Source organism: Ornithorhynchus anatinus, chromosome 4, assembly GCF_004115215.2.
Source record: "Ornithorhynchus anatinus isolate Pmale09 chromosome 4, mOrnAna1.pri.v4, whole genome shotgun sequence".
NCBI lineage: Eukaryota > Metazoa > Chordata > Mammalia > Monotremata > Ornithorhynchidae > Ornithorhynchus > Ornithorhynchus anatinus.
The window spans coordinates 43,855,754-43,876,579 of NC_041731.1; the positions used below are offsets into that span (position 1 = coordinate 43,855,754).

Here is a 20,826-nt window from a genome sequence, read left to right on the forward strand (position 1 = left end):
TCTACCCCAGAGCTTAGTATATAGTAACTGCTTGACAAATTCTGTGCAGGGAGTCAGTGTCAGAGCTGGGACTAAGGCCCAGGCCCTCTGGCCCACAGCTCAAGGCTCTGTCCACCAGATGACCCTGTTGGACCTTGAGTTGTCAATGGCCATCCTGGGGTTTCCAGATCAATACCCTCTCAAACTGCATCCTTCTTCCTCCTTATCCTCAATCAATGGTATGGGCTGAGCACTTCGTGCAGAGCACTGTACTAAGCCCTTGGGCTAGTACAATACAGCTGACAGACACAATCCCTGCCCTGGAGGACCTCACAAGTCCGTGGCTGTGGCCTCAGTTCCCGATAAGCCCGATAAGCTTGTCCCAGTCCTTCCCTGGCTCCCAGGGCTTTTAGAGCTGCCAGTGGGGAAGAAGCTGAGGAGTTCAAATAAGCTTTTTATTCTTATCACTATCAACATTGTTATTATTGTTTTCATTTGAGCAGTCTTGATCCCTCCCTTCTGCCTGTGTTCTGAAGACCCCTCCTCCTGTCTCACTCTGGGCTCTGTGGTCATTCATTCCAACAGTAGGATCTCCTGGGCAGTCTGTCCCCTTCCCTGGACTTCCCCTCCTCTCACCTGTGGGTGAAAGTTCAGCCAGCCGGTGCAGGGTGCAGGCATTGAGATTCTGCTGGGAGGAGATGATGGGGGGAAGGACAGAGAATGTGTGTGTGTGTGTGCAGGCACACCCATGAGCAGAAGTCCTTGAGGTGCTGAAAATCAAGATGCTATCCTACCCTCTCCCTGGCTCTCCCACGTGAACTGGTTTAGCTTCTCTAGGGACAGGGGAAAAGGAAGATGCAGGGCAGAGTGGCAGAGCAGATAGCAGGCTAGAGGTGCTGCCCCAGGAACATGGCTGGTGCCTGGGTCCCAGGATGTGCCACTCCCAGTCTTGGGACAAGGAAGTGGTTTATTTCCAGTTGGTTGTCCCTCAGAGGAATCTCCCCAGCCACTGGCCTAGGCCTGGGAGCTATTAGCCAGCTGGAATTGGGTGGCATTTGAATTCTTTTCTGCAGAGGATGCCAGCTTCCATACTCACTGCAGCCTACTTCCGCAGCTGGGTGGAGGGGAAGGATTTCCAGTTCTACTTCCCGGTGGGGGGTGGTGTTTAAGGGGGTAGGGCAACCCCTCGCTCCACAGCCTTTGATCCCGGCCAAGATTACTGACAGTCTCCTCACCCCATTCACCCTGTTGGGCTGCCCTGGACAGACCTAAGCCCCAGGGAGCTGTCCGACTTGCTTTCCATGAAGCCCCTGGGAGTCCCCAGAGCCCCCTACCCTGAGCCCCTCATGGGAGCCGACCCCCGCCGCTCCAGCCCAGACCACGCACCCACCCACTGAGCTCACTCGGGTATCTGATATTTTCTCCCTTTCCTCCAGCCAGACACTCCCCAGTTTAGGATTTTAGCGTTTCCCCACCCTCCCCAGCCTCCAATTCCAGCCCTGGGGCAGGGGATGAGATGGGTGGGCTTGGTTCAGGGCTAAGGGAGATGGAGGGGAGATGTGAGGAGGGGAGGGGATGGGGCCGTGAGAAGGGATGGGGGAGGGGCCGGGAGCAGGGGATGTGATGGGGAAAACGGGGAGAGACAGAGAGAGAGAAACAGACAGAGACAGAGGGAAGGAGGGGGGCGGGAGGGGATTGCTGTGACTCAGGCTCACTCTGGGTACAGTCTCCACCCAGGGAGAAGAGGAAGAAGACAACGTGGAGAGAAAAGGAGTTGAGGTTGGAGGGAATGAAGCCAACGAGCCTCCACCCAAGTCTACCCCAGGAAAATAGGAGGAAGGGAGGAGAAGGAGAAGGTAAAAGGGAGGAAGAGAAGGAGGAGATGGTGGAGAGGGGAAAGGTAGAGGAGGAGGAGCTGAAAGGAAAGAAGAAAAGGAGGAGGTAAAGGAGTAGAAGGAAGAGGAGGAGGAGGAATATGTGGAGGAGGAGATGGGGGAGAAAAAAGTGGAGAAGGGGGAGATGAGAGGGAGGAAGGGGAGAAGGAGAAAAAGTCAAGGAGGGGAAAGGGAGAAAGAGGAGAAGGGGGAAGAGGAGGGGGAGGAGGAAAAGATGGAGGAAGAGAAGGAAGAGGACATGAAAGGGAGGAAGAGGAGGAGGAAAAGTTGGAGAAGGTGGAGGAGGAGAAGGTGAAAGGGAAGAAAAGGAGGAGGGAGGAAGAAAAGGAGGAGGAGGGGGAGATGGAAGAGGAGCAGGAGGAGAAGGAAGAAGAGCAGGAGGAGGAGGAGAAGGAAGAGGAGCAGGAGGAGGAGGAGGAGATGACAACACCAATGATGGCAACAATATCAACAAAAAGAACTTGTTGAGAGGGTCCCTGTCCCTGCAGTCAGGGTGCTGGGTGCTGAGGGGCTGGAGTCTGAAGAAGGAGTGAAGCTCCACAGAGCCGAGCTTGGTATTGGACGGTTCTGACCTCCAGAGCCCAACAACCCCAGCAGGACAGTCTGTCCAGCTTGGGGCTGGGGTGGAGATTGACGAAGAAGCAGCTACCCTCTATCACCATCCTCCATCCCACATTACCCCATTAATAATCATAATAATAATGTTGGTATTTGTTAAGCGCTTACTAGGTGCAGAGCACTGTTCTAAGTGCTGGGGTAGACACAGGGGAATCAGGTTGTCCCACGTGGGGCTCACAGTCTTAATCCCCATTTTACAGATGAGGTAACTGAGGCACAGAGAAGTTAAGTGACTTGCCCACAGTCACAAAGCTGACAAGTGGCAGAACCGGGATTCGAACCCATGACCTCTGACTCCAAAGCCCGGGCTCTTTCCACTGAGCCACGCTGCTTCTTTACTTCCTTATCCTGAATAACCTCAGCTGGGATCGGGGCAGGGGGCGGGGGATGGAGGGGAAAGGAGAGTTGGCCAAGTATTTGGGAAGCATCATGACCTAGGGGATAAAGCTGGGGCCTGGGACCTGTGTTCTAATCCCTCTTCCAACATTAACCTGCAGTGTGATTTTGGGCAAGTCATTTCACCTCTCCGTGCCTCAGGTTCCTCAACTGCAAAATGGGGATTGAATGCCTATTCTCCCTCCTAGTTGGACTGTGAGCCTCATGTGGGACAGGGTGTGCATCAGACCTGATTAGGTTGTAACCATCCCAGTGCTCAGACAGTGCTGGACACATAGTAAGAGCTTAACAAATACCAATAAAAATCCCAGCCCCCTGATGTGAGGGGAAGTCGAGGAACAGGAAAGGGGACCCCTGTAATGTATACTTGTTTGCCCACCCCCATCCCATGTCCCTGTGGACAGGCTGTTAGGTCTGGCCCGTCCCCACGGATTGATGACATGGGAGCAAAGCTGCTTCCCTTTGTGTTTGGGAGAAGAGAAGATAATGGCCCAAATTACCAGCAATCACATCCCATTTCTGTGACGGAGGAAAATAGCCTAAATGGAGGATGTTTTGCTTTAATCCCTGAATTCAGCGTAATTGAGAAATTCTGTCTCCGAAATTCAAACACCCAAGTTTGTCTGACGCCCTCGCGGTCGGCGTCCATAGTGGAGCATCAGTTCTGGACAAAGCCTTGATGATAAGCACCCCCTCTCCCCCCAGCTCTCTCCCAACCACCCCAGAGCTTCCAGGGAGCCAAGTAGGCCCCACTTCTGCCCAGCCCCCTGCTCCCCAAATCCCTAGACTGGGTGGACCAGCTTCTGAGTGGAGCTGGGGGTGGTGAAAGGACTGAAAAGGCAGAAGGAAGAATTGCCAAATTCAGGGAGAGGGGCTTCTTGGGCTGAGAGTAACTCCAGGAGAGCAGTGGGGTGCTTCTATGCCCATATCACTCTTATGAGTAAAAAGAATGGGAGAAACGGGGTGAGAAGAGCTGGGAGAAGTCAGAGGATTGGCTTGAGGAACCAGTCTAGTTTGTCCTGCTCCCATCTGGACCTCAGCCCACCAGCCTTCAGCCTGGCCAGTTCACCACTGCTGTGGCTGGCCAAGCCTGGGCCTTATTTCCCATCCCCCTGAGCAGAACCAAGTCCAGATGGCACAGATGGGGAGATGGATGGGGAAAGGATAGGCAGGTTCCTGGCACTACTCACCCTTCTCAGGCCCTGGGTCCAGGTGCTTGTGCTCCTCTCGGGAGTCGGATGAGGCCCAGCTGGTCATGGTTCAACTAGCACTGGCCCCTACAGCTCCCCACAGCCCAGAGTCCTGATTCTCAGTCTAGATGAAGCAGGGAGCTATCCTAGGTGTTCCCAGCCATAGACATGGCTCTCTGCCTCTCCCTGCCTCTCTCCAACTCTCTTCCCCAACCCACTGCCGGAGCTGGTCATGGCTCCCAAGGAATAAGCAGAGAGCCAAGAACTCGCCAACATCTCCCCCGGTCCCTGGTCCCCTGTTCCCCTGTTCCCCTGGTCCCCTGGTTTGTTTCCTGGCCTCCCGGTCACCAGCATCCCTCCCATGGGCAGAGATGATGAGGACAGAAGTTTAGGAGTCCTGTTTTTGAGTAAAATCTTCTCAAGCCTAGAGTTGAACTTCCTGTCCAAGCTAACCTTGAGGAAAACAGGTCCTCAGGCCCCTCAGCCAGAGTCTCCTGGTCTGCCTCATCTTGCGGGCAGGCACTGTTGTTCTCCTGGGAGGCAGCCTGTGAGGAAGGCAAGGATTGCCCGGAGCAGGGCAGGATGGGGACTGGGGTAGTCGGGGTGAGGAGGCGAGCAAGAGGAGGAAGGAAAGAAGGCTGGGTAAATCCTGGACAGGAGTGGCTAATAACCTGGAATTCTCCATTTACACAATAAAGAACTCTGCCCTTCTCATCCCTTCTGTGCCCTTTCCTCATTTTCCCATCTCATCCATCACTTCTTTCCACAGGACTGAAAGCCTCTCTCGGGGCCGTGGAGGTGGGACGATCAATCAATCAATCAATGGTATTTATTGAACATTTAATTAATGGTATTTGTGAAGTGCTTACTTTGTGCAAAGCACTGTTCTAAGCGCTGGGGGGATACAAGGTGAACAGGTTGTCCCACGTGGGGCTTACAGTTTTTTTAATCCCCATTTTACAGATGAGGTAATTGAGGCACAGAGAAGTTAAGTGACTTGCCCAAAGTCACACAGCTGGCAAGCGGTGGAGCCGGGATTCAAACCCATGACCTCTGACACCCAAGCCCGGGCTCTTTCCACTGAGCCACGCTACCTTCCTGGGTGCAGAGGACTGTACTAAGTGCTTGGGAGAGTATAATAAAAAAGTTTGTAGATGTAATCCCTGCCCTCAAGGAGCTTACATTCTGGATGGGGAGATAAGACATTAAAGTAAATGACAGACAAAGCCGAAGAATGTAAGGATCTGTACATAAAAGTTGTGGAGCTGAGGGTGTTGAGACTATCAGAGTGCTCAAAGGGTGCATATCTGAATGGACAGGTGACAGAGGAGAAAGCAAATAGCATGAGGAATTGAGGACTTAGTCAGGGAAGACCCCTTGGAGGAGATGCGATTTTAGTCGGGTTTTAAAGACGGGAAAATAGTGGGCTGTTGGATACGAAGCGGGAGGGAATTACAGGCCAGAGGGAAGATCTGGGCAAGGAGTCGAAGGTGAGGTAGAGGAGAGGGAGCTTCAGTGAGTAGGTTCGGCATTAGAGGAGCAAAGTTTTCGGGCTGGGCTATATAGTAGGAGATCAGCGAGGGAAGGTAGGAAAGGGTGGGCTTAAAACTGAGGGTGGGAGTTTTTCTTTGATGCAGAGGTGGATTGGCAACCATGAGGTGTTGGATGGAGGAGTCAGAACATAAGGATACCTCTTTACCACAGCTCAAGACTTCATCTTACACAATCCTCAGTCTTCCTTTCTGGGAAATGGACCTATGAACTCCTGATCCCTCCCCACTCCCTACCAAGAGAGGTGAAAGAGATGAAAGCCAGGCAGCAATGAGACCACCCCCTCCTCCAATTTCTCTTCCTCTTCTTCCTCTTCCCCTGCTTCCTCCGCCTTCCTTTCCTCCTTTTCTTTCTCCTTCTTTCTTCTGGTCTTCCTCCTTCTCTCTCTTTTTTTTAATAGTATTCGTTAAGCACTTGCTATGTGCCAGGCACTGTACTAAGCTCTCTCTCTCTCTCACTCACTGTACCAGGCGCTTTCTCCTTCTTTCTGGATTGATCCCCTCCAGATTCAGCCCCGGGGAGCAGGCTGGAACCTTCATTACTGGAGTCTGAAAAGTGTCACCCCAGCTCCAACCCCCAGTAGACAAGGTGGCCAAGGACCCCCCCCCCCCCCCCCGGAGCAGGACTCTGGTGTGGGCAGCTGAGGGCATGGTTCAGCTGGAAGGATGAGGGGACTCCTGAGTGGGAAGTAGGGACCAAGCCAGGCCCTTGTTCGGCTGCAGGAAAGGTGGCCGTGTGCTGCCACCCTGTGTAGGACGGAGGGATGAGAGGGGAGACGAACTTACTGTGGCCTAGAGGAGACTGGCGGAGGCCAACTAGGCTAGTGCCTGGGCTCCCTTGTGGAACTTGGGGCTCGGGAAGTTGGGGTCTCTGCCGGGCAGGGTTCTGCTCCCCCTCCCTTCCCCTCTCCCCTCTACCAGGAGGCCCTTTAAGCTCTTAACATTCATCCCACCCTCAGCCCCTCGGCACGTGGTACCTTTCCGTATTTTATTTTAGTGCCTGTCTCCCCCTTTAGACTGTAAACTCCTTGTGGGCAGGGAACTCTGTTGTGTTGTACTCTCCCAAGCGCTTAGTACAGTGCTCTGGTGATGAAGGCATTTGTTAAGCACTTACTCTGTGCCAAACACTGTACTAAGTGCTGGGGTAGACGCAAGATAATCAGGTCGGCCCCAGCCCGTGTCCCACATGGGGCTCACAATCTGAGCTCGGCACATAGTAAGAGCTCAATAAATACCATAGATTGATCGACTGACTGATTGATTGACATAGGGCTGGGGCTACCCAAAGGGAAAATGGTTGGAAAGAGGAGGCAGGAGAAGAGAAGGGTGAGGCCAAGAACCAGCCCCACCTCATCCATCCCCTGCCAAATATGCTATAGAATGGAAGAACCCTATTCCCCACACTCTCAGTCGCAGGGCAAAAAGGATGGATAAGTGGTAGGAGAGAAGGCGAAGAGACCCCTGAATTCAGGTACGGAATCTGCTCTGGGCTCCATATCTTTCTTCCCCTGGGTTGCAAGAGGAGCAGAGTTGCTAGGGTACAGAGGACAGCATGGCAGAACCAGGGACAGAGACCTCTCTGACCTCCTTGCCCTCTTCAGGAGGATGAAGGGGATGGGACAGGGAGGAACTCCTATACCTGAAACAGAACAGGTACTTGCTCCGGGCCCGGGACTGGAAGAGACTGCAACCGCCTCTCCAGAATACACCTGCCAAGAGCTCTCGGTCAGAACCAGTCCGCTCAGCTTTTTTAAGAGACATTGCTTTAGGTCAAGGATTGGTGGCACCATTCCTCTGGCTCCCACTGATCTCAGCCCTGGCAGTGTGGCCTGGGGGAACGAGCCCAAGGCTGAGAATCTGGAGACCTGGGTTCTAATCTCGGCTCTGTCCCTTGCCTGGGGCCACCTTTCCCTTCCCTTGGCAAGTCACCTAATTTCTCTGTGACTGTGTCCTTTCTGTAAAATGGGGATTAAATAACTCCTCTCCCTCCCTCTTAGACTGTGAGCACTGTGTGGGACAGGGACTATCTCCAGGCTGATTATCCTATATCTACTTCAGACCTTGGAATCAATCAATCAGTGATATTTATTGAGCTCTCACTATGTACAGGGCACTGTACTAAGCACTTGGGAAAGTACAAGTGAACAAAATTAGCAGACGTGTTCCCAGCCCATGACGGGTTTACAGCCTAGAGGAACCTAGTAAGGCTTTAACAAAGGCTGTTATTATTACTGTAATCTGAAAAGTGCCATCCCAAACCCTGGGGCCACCCCACCCTCGATCAGAAGAGTTCGTTCCCAACCCCCACACCAATCGTGCCCAAACTTTATTCTCTTTGCCCTCATTCCCACCATGAAAATCCAGCCTGCTTTGGAGGGGACCAGATTAGAATCCATGTCCTCTGACTCCTAGGCCTGTGATCTTTCTTCTCGACCATGCTGCTCCTCTGACGTTGTTTTCAGACTGCACAACTTCTGGTGGTAATAGAGTTACCACCCACTGGGAAAAGTATTTCCTTTTGATTTGAATGTCCTAGCCTAGAGTTTCAGTGGATGGTCCCCTTGCCCTGGAAGAGCAGGTGTGGGGAGCAACAATTCCATGTTTCCCTTGTCCACATGATTTTGTACATTTCAGTCACATTCCTTCAGTCTACACCTCTCCTCAACTTCTTCCACACCTCACCACTCCCTTTCTGTTCTCCCACTCCCTTCTGTGTCGCCCTGACTTGCTCCCTTTGTTTGTCTTTCCCTCTCCCAGCCCCACAGCACTTATGTACACTTATGTACATATCTGTAATTTATTTATTTATATTAATGTCTGTCTCCTCTCCCTCCCCAGACTGTAAGCTCATTGTAGGCAAGGAATGTGTCTGTTTATTGTTGTTTTATACTCTCCCAAGCACTTAGTTCTATGCACACAATAAGTGCTCAATAAATATGATTGAATGAATGAATGAACCTCTCGGACTGAAGAATCCTAATCCTCTCACTAGAGACTCCTACAGAAACTTCTCCATCTCCTAATCATCATGGGGAATAAGACTGTTAGCCCTATGTGGAACAGGGACTGTATACAACCTGATTTGCTTGTAATCACCCCAGTGCTTAGTACAGTGCCTGGCACATAGTAGGCTCTTAAATACTATTATTATTATTATCTGGGCTGTCAATCAATCAATGGTAATTTTTGAGAATTTACTGTGTGCAGAGCACCATTCTAAACACTTGGGAGAATAAAATACAACAGAGTTGGTAGACACATTCCTTGCCCACAAGGAGCATACGGTCTAGCTGACCTTTTCTGTCCCTTCTCCAGCTCTTTTTTGTCCTCTCTAAGATGTGGCAGCCAGAATTGCAGTGGGGACTCCAGGAGAAGCTGTACCCAGATCATTTTGGGTGGGGGAGAGGAGAGGCAGAATGACCCCTTTTGTTTTCTCACCCACTTCTGATGATTCCCCACCTCCAGTTGGCCTGCTTGACCACAGCCTCACATTGAATTGTCAAAAACAGTCAATAATGACCCTGAGAACTCTTTTCTGAGAGCTGACTGATGGCCCTAAGCCTGTCTCCCCTCACCATCTGTAGCCTTCCCACCCGCCACTTCACAGCCGCCTTTAGTTCTGCTTTCTATTTTAAAAGAAGACCAACCTCTGTCCCCTGTCCTTCTCGCCCTTCTCCACTTTCCCCTTCCCCTCCCTAGTTCTCTTTTTTCCTTCTTGGAGCTACAGGCAGGGAGCTGTGGTGGGGGGGCCCAGCCAGGGACCAGGTGGGGGGTGGGAACAGAGCTCAGGCCAGAGGAAGGTTAGGCTTGACCTATGCAGTTCGAAGGATTTGTCAGGCAGAAATGAGGACCAAGTTTTCCACCAGTGAGAGACTCTGAAAAGGAGGTGACTGAGGGAAGCTAAGACATCTCCTGCCTGGGAGACATAAGAAGAGAGAAACATCTCCCCCACCCTGTCTGTACCCAGCTAAAGGAGGGAAAAGTCTGTACTGAGGCAAGGGGATGGTTGAGATGACCTCAGATGACCTGAGCTTTGAGCTCTGCAGGGCCAATATCACCTGCCACCCAGACGGATTAGCAAGGAATGCAGAACGGAGGCCAAAAGAGTGAGGTGGTAACAATTCAGTTAGAGGGTCTGGGGGTACATCTGTGCAGAAGGGGGGTGGGGGGGTCCTGCCAGCCTCCCAGAATGTCCCTCTTCAACTCCCTCAGACATCCAAGCAGGGAGCTCAGGGCCGGCTGCCAGGCTGAGAGGGAGATCTGGAGCAGGGCGGAGGTGGCCCTGCTTTCCCTGCCCATGGGAGGAGCCCTCTCTGCCCAGCGGGGAGGGAGAAGAATAGGCCGAGGAGGAGTCAGAGTTCTGGGCTCAGGGAGCAGGAGGGGTTTGGCCAGGCTGGGTCTGGCTGGGTTTGTGAGAAGCCACAGTTGGAGCATGTGTCAGGGAGGGGGAGCAGGGCTAGGCCCTGTGCCCTATACCCCCCTGCGATGCTCCACTTGGCTTGAGCCCCCAGGAGAGGCATGTACCTCACCTACTGGATTCCCTTAAAGGGTCCCGGCCCAAGGAATGACTGGGGGGTGGGGACAGGCGACTCTGTGCCCCTTGGCTAGACCACGCTGGGCTTTCTCAGCTGAGACAGCTCTTGGCTCTGTGGACTCATCCTCCTCCTACCAATGCCTCCGGGATGCTCCAAGTCCCTGGACTCCCCACTACTGCCAGCTGAAGAGAAGGAGGCCCCAGGCCGTGAGAGAGAAGGACAAGCCTTCCAAAAGCGTTTTCAGCGCTTCTGGTGTTGAGGGAGACATGGGTGGGATGGGAGATGGCTGCAGCCACGGTGGTGTGGGATACGGGCTGGAATTCCTCTCCATCTTTTGGGCTGAGAAACCAGGATGTCCTATTGTTCCCAGGAAATAAAACAGCCTTTGAACAGAATGTGCCAGCCAGGCGCCAAGCCCCACACTTCCCAATGGAAAGCACAGCCAGAACAGGCTCAGCTTTCCCGCTCTCCTCCCTTCCTCCCTCCTCCCTTACCCCTCTACACCCCAGCCTCTCCTCACAACCTACAATCCTTTAGACTGTAATCTTCTTATGGGCAGGGAATGTGTCTGTTCTATTATTATAATGCACTCTCCTATCCACTTAGTACAGTCCTCTGCACATGGTAAGTGCTCAATAAATAAGATAGACTGAATACAGACAGAGGCTCAGCAGCTCCCCCATCCAGAAGCCAGAGCCAGGTTGACTTCCGCCTGGTTCTCAGCCCAGGGATCCTCACTTGGGTCTTCCTGGCCCAGGAAATCCAAGGGCTGCCGCAGACCAGGCTTGAATAAATCCCCCTTCCCTTCTCCCCAGGGAGGGATCAGTGAGCCTGCCCAGCTCCCTCTCCAGGCCCCCAGTCAATCAATCAACCAATGGTACTTATTGAGCGCTTACTGTGCGAAGAACACTGTAGTTTGCATTGTTCCCCACCCCAAGATCGTCATTCAGGATTGTCAGGGCCAAGAGCTGTAGGGATGCCCACAGTAGGAAAGAGGTGGAGACGGGGAGAGAGGCCGGGGAAGGGACAGCATAGGATAAAAAGAATAATGATGGTATTTGTTAAGTGCTTACTATGTGCCAAGCACTGTTCTAATGCAAGGTAGACAGGTTGTCCCACATGGGGCTCACAGTCAATCCCCATTTTACAGATGAGACAACTGAGGCACAAAGAAGTTAAGTGACTTGCCCAAGGTCACACAGCTGACAAGTGTCAGTGTAGGGATTAGAACCCACGACCTCTGACTCCCAAGCCTGTGCTCTTTCCACTGAGCCACACTGCTAAGAGGAAGGATGAGTGGGCTATGTCCCTCTCCCAGAAGAAGGCAGAAGGGTCATCCAGTCTGAATCAAATGAGTACAGTGCTCTGCACACAGTAAGTTTTCAGTACATACCACTGACTGACTGACTAATTTTAGCAGATGTCCTGGGTTGTCTGTGGGGTTTCTACAGAAAAACCTTAAAACTCAGGGGAAAATCCTGGGGCGGGTAGTTGGGGAGGAGAAACAGAGAAAGGCAGTGGGGGTGTGTATAGGTGGGCGTGTGTGTAGGTGGTGGACGAAGTGAGCTAGAGGTGGGTGTGTTGTGGGGGGGAGGGAGATGGGGGTTTATAGGAGGTGACCTCCGCAGGCCCCTGCCAGCCTGCAGTCACCTAGTAGGTCTCCCCTGCCCCCCGTCCCTCAGACCCAAGGTAGGTCTTTGCTGTCCCCTGAGAGAAGATTTCTCTCCAAGAGGGGGCGCCCTCTGCCCTTTGCCCTTGGCCCTTGGCCCGGCTCGGTGCCCAGGTGCCCCCAGCGTTGCCCATGGGGACTTGCCCTCCAGGGCTGGGACTTCCCCGACGCCCGAACCCCGACCTTCCGTCTCCCTCCCCGGCCAGAAGTAGTGAGAAGCAGTCAGAAGGTCATGGATTCTAATCCCTCATCCGCCCCTTGTCTGCTGTGTGACCTTGGGCAAGTCAATTCACTTCTCTGGGCCTCAGTTCCCTTGTCTGTCAAATGGGGATTGAGGCTGGGAGACCCACGTAGGACAAGGACTGGGACCAACCCGATTTGCTCCTATTCACCCCAGCGATTAGTACAGTGCCTGGCATGTAGTAAGTGCTTAACAAAATACCAGAAGGATTATGATGATGATGATGATTATTATTATTAATAAAAAGTTTCCGTGCTCCCCGCCCGGGGTCGCTGGGCCGTCCACTGGGCGCCCTGGTCTACCAGCCCCGGTGGAGCCCCCGGGGGTCCACACCGAGGCGGGGGCCCCCCCAACCCCCCGACCACCCAAACCCCCTCCCCGGACCGCTCTTTCTCCCTCTCCACGACCGGGCGAGAATCAACAATCAAGCAGGCGATTCCTCACAACCCGGCCCCAGCAAGAGGGGTGGCACAGGACTGGCATAGGGGCTGGTACAGGGTGAAGGACGGGGCTGACACAGGGGCTGGCACAGGGTGAAGGATGTGGTTGGCACGGGGTGAAGGACGTGGCTGGCATAGAGGCTGGCACGGGGGCGATGGACGGGTCTGAGACAGAGGCTGGCATGGGGTGAAGGACGGGGCTGGCACAGGGACTGGCACACGGTGAAGGACGTAACTGGAATGGGGGCAATGGACGGGGCTGACAGGGGCTGGCACGGGGGTGAAGGACGTGGCTGGCACAGGGACTGGCACGGGGCAATGGACTGGGTTGATAGAGGCTGGCACGGGGGCAATGGACAGGGGTGGCACGGGGGCTGGCACGGGACGATAGACGGGAGTGAGACAGGAGCTGGCACGGGGGCGATGGACCGGGCTGACACAGAGGCTGGCACGGGGTGAAGGACGGGGCTGGCACAGGGTTGGCATAGGGGCTGACCCGGAGGTGATGGACGGGGCTGGCACAGTGGCTGGCACGGGGGCTAGCACAGGGGTGATGGACGGGGCTGAGACACGGGCTGGCACGGGGTGATGGACGGGGACTGGCTAGGCGCAGAGCGCTGTAGTAAGCGCTTGGGAGGAGTACAGTATAACAGAATTAGCAGACGCGTTCCCTGCCCATAACAAGTTTACAGTCTACAGCCTTGTACTCTCCCAAAAGTTTAGTACAGCTCTGTGCGCACGGTGAACATTCACTAAATACCACCGATTGATTGATTGATTGATTGGTTGGTTGGTTAATGAGGACCGGGAGCAGAGGGGGCGGGGTAGCATTGGGGTAGTGGATAGAGCAAGGGCCTGGGAGTCAGCAGGTCATGGTTTCTAATCTAATCCCCGTTCCACTACTTGTCTGCTGTGTGGCCTTGGGCAAGACCCTTCACTTCTCTGGGCCTCAGTTACCTCATCTGTAAAATGGGGATTAAGACCATGAGTCCCATGCGGGACAGGGGCTGCGTCCAACTCGATTTGCTTGTATCCACTCCAGCGCTTAACACAGCGCCTGATTCTATTTATCTATTTTGACGCTATTGATGCCTATCTACCTGTTTCGTTTTGTTGTCTGTCTCCCCCTTCTAGACTGTGAGCCTGTTGTTGGGCAGGGATTGTCTCTATCTGTTGCCGAGATGTACTTTTCAAGCGCTTAGTACAGTGCTCTGCACACGGTAAGCGCTCAATTAATACGACTGAATGAATGAATGGTACATTGTAAGAGCTTAACAAATACCATCGTTATTATTATTATTGGTGGCCACCCTGGGGGCGGGGGGAGAGCTGACCCCCGAGGCAAGTCGAGTTTCCAGCTCCGCCCCGCTGGGAGGCCCAGGCCCTATCGGGGACCCCCACCATCTCTGCGGGACCCTTTCCCACCCCCCCTTTAGGACAGCATTTGTGTCTATATGTACATATCTATAATTTTATTTATATTTTTACTTGTTCTGATGTGTATACATATATCCCTAATTCTATTTATTTATACCGATGCCTGTTTACTTGTTTTGATGTCTGTCTCCACCCCTTCTAGACTGTGAGCCCTTTGTGGGCAGGGATTGTCTCTCTTTGTTGCTGAATTGTACTTTCCAAGCGCTTAGTTCAGAGCTTTACACACAGTAAGTGCTCAATAAACACGACTAAGTGAGAGTGAGTGAGGTGGGCCTGGCCGGTGATCGGGCCCGGGTGGGTATCTGGGGGGGGGGGGGGCAACATCGCCACCACCCCGTTAAGCCCCATCTTCGGGGGTGGGGGTCCAGGCAGGGCCGAACCTCGCCCAGGGATGCTCGGGTCATCTATTCAGTCATTCGATTCAATCCTATTTATTGAGCGCTTACTGTGTGCAAAGCACTGGACTAAGCCCTTGGGAGAGTCCACTAGAACAATAAATAATAATAATAATGGTATTTGTTAAGCGCCTACTATGTGTGAAGCACTCTTTTCATTCATTCAATAGTATTTATTGAGCGCTTACTATGTGCAGAGCACTGTACTAAGCGCTTGGAATGTACAAATCAGTAAGATGAAGTTTCAAACCCAGCTATCAGTAAGCTGCTAATTATGCTTCCTTCCATAAGGATTGAGATCCAAACACACCTCTGACAACTCACCTGCTTCTCAAAAAGTTGTAAATTGTATGCTGCTTGAGGGTAGGGATCATCTCTTCTAAGCACTCGGCGGATACAAGGTGATCAGGTTGTCCCACGTGGGCCTCACAGTCTTAATCCCCACTTTACAGATGAGGTAACTGAGGCACCGAGAAGTGAAGTGACTTACCCAAAGTCACTCAGCTGACAAGTGGTGGAGGCGGGATTAGAACCCGTGACCTCTGACTCCCAAGCCCGGGGTCTTTCCACTGAGCCACACTATTTCTCTAGACACTTGCCCGGCCCACAGGATCTAACGGTCAGTCGTGGTCAGTCCCTAGGGAGACCAGAAGCGGGCGGCCATTCAGCCTCCTCCATTCCCTTCACCTCTGCCAAACTAACTCTCTTCCCCTCTTCAAAGCCCTACTGAGAGCTCACCTCCTCCGAGAGGCCTTCCCAGACTGAGCTTCCCCTTTTCACTCTGCTCCCTCTTAGCTCCCCCTCCGCCCTCTGCTCCCTCCCCCTTCCCCCTTCACCTCCCCTCAGCTAAACCCCCTTTCGCTCTGCTCCTCCCCCTTCCCCTCAGCACTGTGCTCGTTTGTATATATTTTATTACCCTTTTTATTTTGTTAATGAGGTGTACATCCCCTTGATTCTATTTATCGTGATTATGTTGTCTTGTTTTTATCCGTCTCCCCCGATTAGACTGTGAGCCCGTCTTTGGGCAGGGATTGTCTCTATCTGTTGCCGAATTGTACATTCCAAGCTCTTAGTACAGTGCTCTGCACATAGTAAGCGCTCAATAAATACTATTGAATGAATGAATTCCCTTCCCGGGGGTCTTTGGGTGCTGGTCACCCGGATCAGTGACCACCAGGTTGCAGGGATCTGAGAGTTAAATCCACGAGCCCGTCGGCATCACGCTTAGGCCAAAGTGTATTTTGGAGCCCTCGGTTAGCCTTGACCTTTGACTGATAAACCCAGCCTCGCCACCAGCTGTCAGTACCTTCCCCGCCTGTCTCCCTCCTGTCTCATTCTCCCCGACGTTTAGTACAGTGTCTCGCAGTCCATAAACACCGCCGCCGGTTTGAGAGCGCGTTTTAAGCGCGCGGATCTCGTCCTGAATAATAACGATGGCATCGGTTAAGCCCTCGCTATGTGTCAAGCACTGTTCTATGCGCTGGGGTAGATACAAGGTAATCAGGTTGTACCCCGTGGGGCTCACACTTTTAATCCCCATTTTACAGTTGAGGTAACTGAGGCACAGAGAAGTGAAGTGACTCGCCCAAGGTCACACAGCAGACGAGTGGTGAAGCGACTCAATCACGCATATTGATTGAGCATTTACTGTGTGCAGGGCACTGTTCTAAGCGCTTGGGAGGGTACTACGCAGTAATATGAGGTGCATTCCCTGCCTACAATGATTCCGAGTGTTTCCGTGGGTCATCCCCCGCGTCCTCGCTTTTTTTGGGGGGGTCCAGGTGGGGGGGGGGGTCCCAGCCGCCCTCCCCGTTCCCCACTCCTTTAGGCCCCCGATGCCCGGACTGGTCTCGGTGATTGCGCCCCTTCCACACAACCTTACCCCCGGCCCTAGCTACAATAATAGTAATAATTATTATTATGGTATTCGTTAAGCGCTTACTATGTGCCAAGCACTGTTCTAAGCGCTGGGGTAGATACAAGTGGAAAAAGCACGGGTTTAGGAGTCAGAGGTCATGGGTTCTAATCCGGACTCCGCCACCTGTCAGCTGTGTGACTTTGGGCAAGTCACTTCACTTCCCGGTGCCTCAATTACCTCAAATGGGGATGAAGACAGTGAGCCTCACGTGGGACAACCTGATTGCCCTGTATCTACTCCAGCGCTTAGAACAGTGCTCGGCACATAGTAAGCGCTTAACAAGTACCATCATTATTATTATTATTATTATTATTACAAGGTAATCAGGTTATATTAATGTCTGTCTCCCCCTCTAGACTGTAAGCTCGTTGTGGGCTGGGAATGTTTATTGTTATATTGTCCTCTCCCAAGCGCTCTGCACACAGTAAGTACTCAATAAATAGGACTGAGTGAGCTTTAGAGAGGGTGTGGTTAGTGTCCCCTGACTGTCATAATAATAATAATAATAATAATGGCATTTGTTAAGCGCTTACTATGTGCAAAGCACTGTTCTAAGCGCTGGGGTAGTAGAGGGTAATCAGGGTGTCCCACGTAGGGGTCACAGACTTCATCCCCATTTTACGGATGAGGGAACTGAGGCCCAGAGAAGTTAAGTGACATGCCCACAGTCACACAGCTGACAAATGGCAGAATCGGGATTAGAACCCACGACCTCTAATTCCCAAGCCCAGGCTCTTTCCACTGAGCCACGCTGCTGTAGTTTTCCACTGGAGCCTAGAGTCCCTCCCCACTACCGGGAAGACGATTCTTTAAGGCCGGGAAGGGGGGCAGGGGACTGCTCTGAAGCCACGCTCACATCTCCTCCAGGAGGCCTTCCTAGACTGAGCCCCCCTTTTCCTCTGCTCTTCCTTCCCATCGTCCCGACTCCCTCCCTTTGCTCAACCCCCTCCCCGCCCCACAGCACTGGTGTATATTTGTACATAGTTATTATTCTATTGATTTTATTAATGATCTGTATACATCTATAACTCTATTTATCCGTGCTGATGCTATCGACGCCTACTTGTTTTGTCTTGTTGACTGTCTCCGCCCTTGTAGACTGTGAGCCCGTTGTTGGGAAGGGATGGTCTCTGTCGCTGTTACTTTCCAAACGCTTAGTCCAGTGTTCTGCACACAGTAAGCGCTCAATAAATACGATTGAATGAATAACGCATTTGGAGCCCCCTCCCCTACCCCCCCAGGATTAGGATGCAGGAGCCCGTGGGCTCCTATCGACCCATTACACTGCAGGAAGCCTCGTGGTTCTGGGCTACGTTTGTCCGGACAATTTAGCTGTGCAGCCCCAGCCATAGGCACAGTGTTGTTTGCGTTCTGGGGTCCGGAGCCAACCAACCCGATCGAGGGGCAGCCCGGCGGGGGGTGCGGGAAGGGGGCAAGCTGGGAGGGACAGGTCCTGCTTCTCTGCCTCGAGGCCCGGAGGCCCGGAGGAGGCCCGGCCTGGGCAGGGAGGCCGGCAGAGCCGAAGCAGCAGCCCTCGGTGTCGGACCCACCCAGGAAGCAAGTTTATCCGGTACCATTTCCATCACACATATACACACAATTCTCCAGCTAAGGCTTTCCGGGAAAGAGCTGGGTTTTGGGGGGAGGGGTATCTGTGGAGGGTGGGTGGGGGAGGCGAGGGGTGAGAAGGGGGCTTGTGCCGAGTGGAGTGCGAATCCCGGTGTCCCAAAAAGGCCGGGATGAGATGGGATCCTCTGGTGCCCCTCCCTCCTTTCCCAATTTCCCGGCCGATTCCCTATACGCCGACTTCCCCCTCCCAGCCGGCTTCCCCGGGCGGGGGGAGGGTCTCAGGGTGGGAGCCTCGGCTGCGGAGCTGCCCCCCCCCCGGCGGTGGTGCCCCCCAACCCCCTGGTGCCCCCCACCCCCGTGGTGCCCCCCCGCCCCAGGGACCCTCCCCCAGGGAAGCCCCCATCCATGGAGGGGTGGAGGGTGGCACCTCTGGACGAGGGTCTTCCCGGCTGAGCCAGGCGGGGGGCTGCTGGGGTCTGGGGGACCTCGGAACACCCCCATCCCGGCCTCAGTTTCCCCGCTCCCAAACCCACCCTTCTCGGATGAGGCGAAGAGAGGCAGCAACTGGGGGCGGGGGGAGAGGAGGAGTCGGAAGGAGAGGAGGGAGTCCTCAGCCGATCACAGGGAGCCTGAGCCGGGAAGTCCGTTCTTCCCATCATGAGCCCTAAATCCGGCCCGGGGTCCGGCCCCCAGACCCTCCTCCCGCCCAGCCCGAGGACCATCCACTCTCCCGGCCGCTGTCTCCCGCTCCCGCCCCCCCCAGGACCGGCTCGCCTTCATCTCCGGCTGCTGCCGTCGTCAATGCTGCTGCTGCTCCTACTTCTGCTCCCGCTCCAGCCAGCGTCCGCGGCCCACGGCCCGGAGAGTCCCGCAGCAGGTATTGCGCACCAGCGCCAACAAGGGTCTCTCTCTGTGCCTGGCTATGTCTGTGGGTGTGGGTGCGGATGTCTGGAGGGGGTGGGGGTGTGGATGTCTGTGTGTGTCTGTGCGTGGGTGGGGGTGTCTGTGGTTGTGAGTGTGAATGTCTGTAGGTGGGTAGGTGGGGGTGAGGAGGGGTGTATGGATGTCTGCATTTGTCAGTCTGTGTCTGTGGTTGGGTGTAGGTGTCGGTGGTTGCGGATGTGAATGTCAGTAGGTGGGTAATTATAATAATAATAACGGTGGTATTTGTTAAGCGCTTACTTTGTGCCAAGCGCTGTTCTAAGCGCTGGGGGGATACAAAGTCATCAGGCCGTCCCACGTAGGGCTCACGTTTTAATCCCCATTTTACAGATGAGGTAACTGAGGCACAGAGAAGTTAAGTGACTCGCCCAAAGTCACACAGCTGGCAAGCGGCAGAGCTGGGATTAGAACCCATGACCTCTGCCTCCCAAGCCCAGGTTCTTGCCACTGAGCCACGGGTAGGTGGGGGGGGGGGGGGGGGGGGGGGGGAAGAGGGTGTTTGATTCCCCATCCTCCCTCTCTCGCTCCCCAGGCCCCTGCTTCCCCCCAGGCCCCCCGGCCCCGGGCGGAATCCGGAGGGATAACCAGTGTCCGGGCCCGGCTGGACTGGGTTATTCATTCAATAGTATTTATTGAGCGCTTACTATGTGCAGAGCACTGGACTGAGCGCTTGGAATGTACAATTCGGCAACAGATAGAGACGATCCCTGCCCAGTGACGGGCTCACAGTCTAATCGGGGGAGACGGACGGCAGAGCAAAATAGAACAAAACAAAAACAAGTCAATATCAAGATAAATAGAATCAAGGCGATGTACACCTCATTAACAAAAAATAGGCCAATAATATATACAAATGAGCACAGTGTTAAGGGGAGGGGAAGAGGGAAGGGGGAGGAGCAGAGGGTGGGGGGAGGGGAGGGAAGGGGGAGGAGCAGAGGGTGGGGGGAAGGGAAGGGAAGGGAAGGGGAGAGGGATTAGCGGGGCAGGGATGGAAAAGCCTGGACCTGGGGCTCATCCGTCCTTTTCTTGCGCTCCTTCAAGCTTCCCTGCCGTCTTGGAAAGAGACAGCCCGGACCGTGGTGTGAGGGGAGGTGGGCTGTCTGAGGACTCTGGCTGAGGGAGTGGGGGGGACGGAACCAGCGTGGAGTGGTGAATAGAGCATGGGAGTCAGAAGGTCCGCCACTTGTCTGCCATGTGACCTTGGACAAGTCACTTCACTTCTCTGGGCCTCTGTTGCCTCAGCTGGAAAATGGGGATTGAGAGACCGTGACCGCCCCACGTGGGACAGGGACTGTGTCTAATCCGATTTGTTTGTATCCACCCCAGCGCTTAGTACAGTGACTGGAGCATAGTGAGCACTTAAATACCATGGTCATTATTATTATAGTTATCAAGGCACAAGCAAGGTTCATCCACCTCCTTCTAAACTCCCCCACGCTCGCTGCCCCATGTGGGCCCACCCGCCCCCAACCTGTAGATCCAACAGAAGTCAGACTCCTGAGGATTTAGAGGATGGGTCAGGGGGCCTGCAGTGGGGAGGAGGTTTGAGGCAAAGGGAGCTATTCAGGTCTGGATTATCCTACCTGCCTCCCTCCAAAACAGCTCTCAAACTGGAGCCGGGAGCTGTTGCTGGAGCTGGAGTTGGGGCTGGGGCCAGGATTGGGGACTGGGGCTGGGACTGGGGGATAGCAGCCTTATCCACACCAGGCAACTCCGAGGGAAGGGTGTTTGGAGAGAGGAGTATCATCTGCCAGTCTGTCTCCTTGTCTCCCTGTCTCAATAAATTCCCTTGAGGGCAGGGATCACACTTTGTAACTCTGGTTCTCTCCCAAGTGCTTCCTTAGTACCTTAGTACAGTAGGTCACAATAAATACTATTGATTGACTGGGGGGAAAGGTGGCACTTTCTGGGAAGGGTCCTCTAAAGCCCAGGGTCCCGTCCTCCTCTCCCAGAGCAGGGGCTTTCGAAAATTAGCTGTGTACTTCCTACTTGTAAAAGGAAGCTGCGGTAGCTTCTATGCTAGCGGGAGAGAGCAGACCTAAGTTACAGACC

General features: G+C 53.8%; 1 protein-coding gene across 1 annotated transcript in view; it reads left to right on the top strand.

The window, feature by feature from the left end:
• Positions 1-18,425: 18,425 nt before the first annotated feature.
• Positions 18,426-20,826, top strand: part of PTGS1 (prostaglandin-endoperoxide synthase 1) — a 29,263-nt gene continuing 26,862 nt past the window's right edge. The window contains exon 1 of the mRNA XM_029063989.2: positions 18,426-18,709. Within this exon, the coding sequence (XP_028919822.1) occupies positions 18,490-18,709 (220 nt within the window). The 5' untranslated portion in view covers positions 18,426-18,489. The remainder of the gene's footprint in view (positions 18,710-20,826) is intronic.